At 33.5% G+C, this 1,654-nt stretch overlaps 2 protein-coding genes across 2 annotated transcripts in view; both read right to left on the bottom strand.

Annotated features, from left to right (window-relative positions):
- LOC102597788 (uncharacterized) overlaps positions 1-864 on the bottom strand; it is a 2,187-nt gene extending 1,323 nt beyond the window's left edge. The window contains exons 1-3 of the mRNA XM_006340023.2: positions 657-864; positions 439-568; positions 57-350 (exon numbers count right to left, since the gene is read on the bottom strand). Of these exons, the coding sequence (XP_006340085.2) occupies positions 57-350; positions 439-568; positions 657-799 (567 nt within the window). The 5' untranslated portion in view covers positions 800-864. The remainder of the gene's footprint in view (positions 1-56; positions 351-438; positions 569-656) is intronic.
- Positions 865-1,036: 172 nt separating this feature from the next.
- Positions 1,037-1,447, bottom strand: LOC107063126 (phosphopantothenoylcysteine decarboxylase subunit VHS3-like). Its single transcript, XM_015314585.1, has one exon. It carries the CDS (start codon positions 1,445-1,447, stop codon positions 1,037-1,039), a length of 411 nt encoding a protein of 136 aa, XP_015170071.1.
- Positions 1,448-1,654: the final 207 nt, after the last annotated feature.

The raw sequence follows: 1,654 nt of genomic DNA, 5'->3' as shown, positions 1-1,654 counted from the left end.
TATTAAAATAAGAGATAAGATTAGAAAAATATTATAGAAAGTGTTAAATTTGGTACCAATTTTATAGTATGCTCCACTGTTGATCTAGAACCACCGGTATGCTTGCTTGGACCAGTGCCTAGTCCACCAGTCTCACTACATCGATTTCGAGTGGCGATACGAGATTTATCCATCCATTCATCAGAGGCCCAATACGTCTTCCAACTTCTCCAAATATCCTCCAAAACAAAATTAGGTTTGACTGTACCTTTTCGCCAAATATACATTTTCTTGGAGTATAAAGTGGATGCCACCTTATTCCATGTACGTTCCATTATAGAATTTTCAGTAGGATTCCACTGATATGATTTCTGAAAAAAAATTACTTAGTGAAATAAACACATAGAGACATATATTAAATAAATTACTTATAAATTTTAAATATAAAGCAATAGTTACCAAAAATTCATGCCAATAAAATTTACGAGTTAATTGACTGACATCCTTCCATGAGTAGCCAGTAGCATCTTGTCTTTCCTTGAACGTTTCTGTGATGATCTTCGAGATAGAATGACCATTAGGAACGAATCTGAAATAAAATTAAAAATAAATAACACATTTCATAATACTTATATTAGAAAAAATTAGATCAAGTATACAAAAATATCCTTTCTTACTTTTCCGCTACAACTGAGATGACCAATCGAACAGATGTTGATGAGCAACTAGGAGACCCAATAGAGACATCTGGAGTACTAGGAGTGGTTGGAGTACAAGGACCAGTAGGAGAACCAGCATTTGATGATGGCATATCACTCATATTCTTAAATTTTGATTACATAGACCTTGTACAATTGCAACAATAAAGTTCTTGATAGAAAAATCAACTAGCATTCAAATTATATTAGTTCATTATGTAGATATATAATATAAGATGCCCAATACAATTCACAAGATTTAATAACAAAACTAAGAAAATGAAGATCACTTGTAGCATAAAATAGTACATTCAACTTTAGATTAATAGAGACAATAAATTTAAAAACTTCAAGTGACATTAATCTCTACACTTTCTTCTCTTTTTGTTTTGATGTTCATATTCATCTTCCCCTTCCTCATTGTCATCCTCATCATCATCATCATCATCATCCTCATCCTCATCCTCAGTCTCATCCTCCTCCTCATCATCCTCCTCCTCATCCCCATCATCAACATCATCCTCCTCCTCATCATCATTGTCATTATCCTCATCATTTTCTTCCATCTCCCTCTCTTCCTCTTCCCTCTCTCCCTCCTCCTCCTCCTCCATGTCAATAAAAAACCCATCTGGATCATTCAATATATAAGGTGTTTCATCTTCACAAATATCAATTTCATGCATTTGACTATTATCCTCTTGAAAAGCTAGATCATTCAGTGTATGAGGTTTTTCTACTATGTTTGGAACATCTACAATTGAACGTGCCATTATTTGACAAATAGCTAACCAATCATTCTATGTCCTCTTTACTGAAGGATAGGTTTCAAAATACACCTGAGAAGCTTGCACAGCCATAATAAATGGCTCATATTTATTAAAAGTTCTTCTTCTGTTAACATCAACAAGATTATATTGTGGATGTACTCTTGTACCATGTTTTGGTGTTGGATCAAACCAAGAACATTTAAATAATAC

Source organism: Solanum tuberosum, unplaced genomic scaffold (assembly GCF_000226075.1).
Source record: "Solanum tuberosum cultivar DM 1-3 516 R44 unplaced genomic scaffold, SolTub_3.0 scf00015, whole genome shotgun sequence".
Classification (NCBI taxonomy): domain Eukaryota; kingdom Viridiplantae; phylum Streptophyta; class Magnoliopsida; order Solanales; family Solanaceae; genus Solanum; species Solanum tuberosum.
Note: the sequence above shows the minus strand (reverse complement) of the source record. Positions and strands in the feature narration are given on the sequence as shown.

Bases quoted from the DNA above. Each gene is read 5' to 3' on its own strand.
- LOC107063126 (XM_015314585.1), bottom strand. From the start codon at position 1,447: ATGGCACGTTCAATTGTAGATGTTCCAAACATAGTAGAAAAACCTCAT.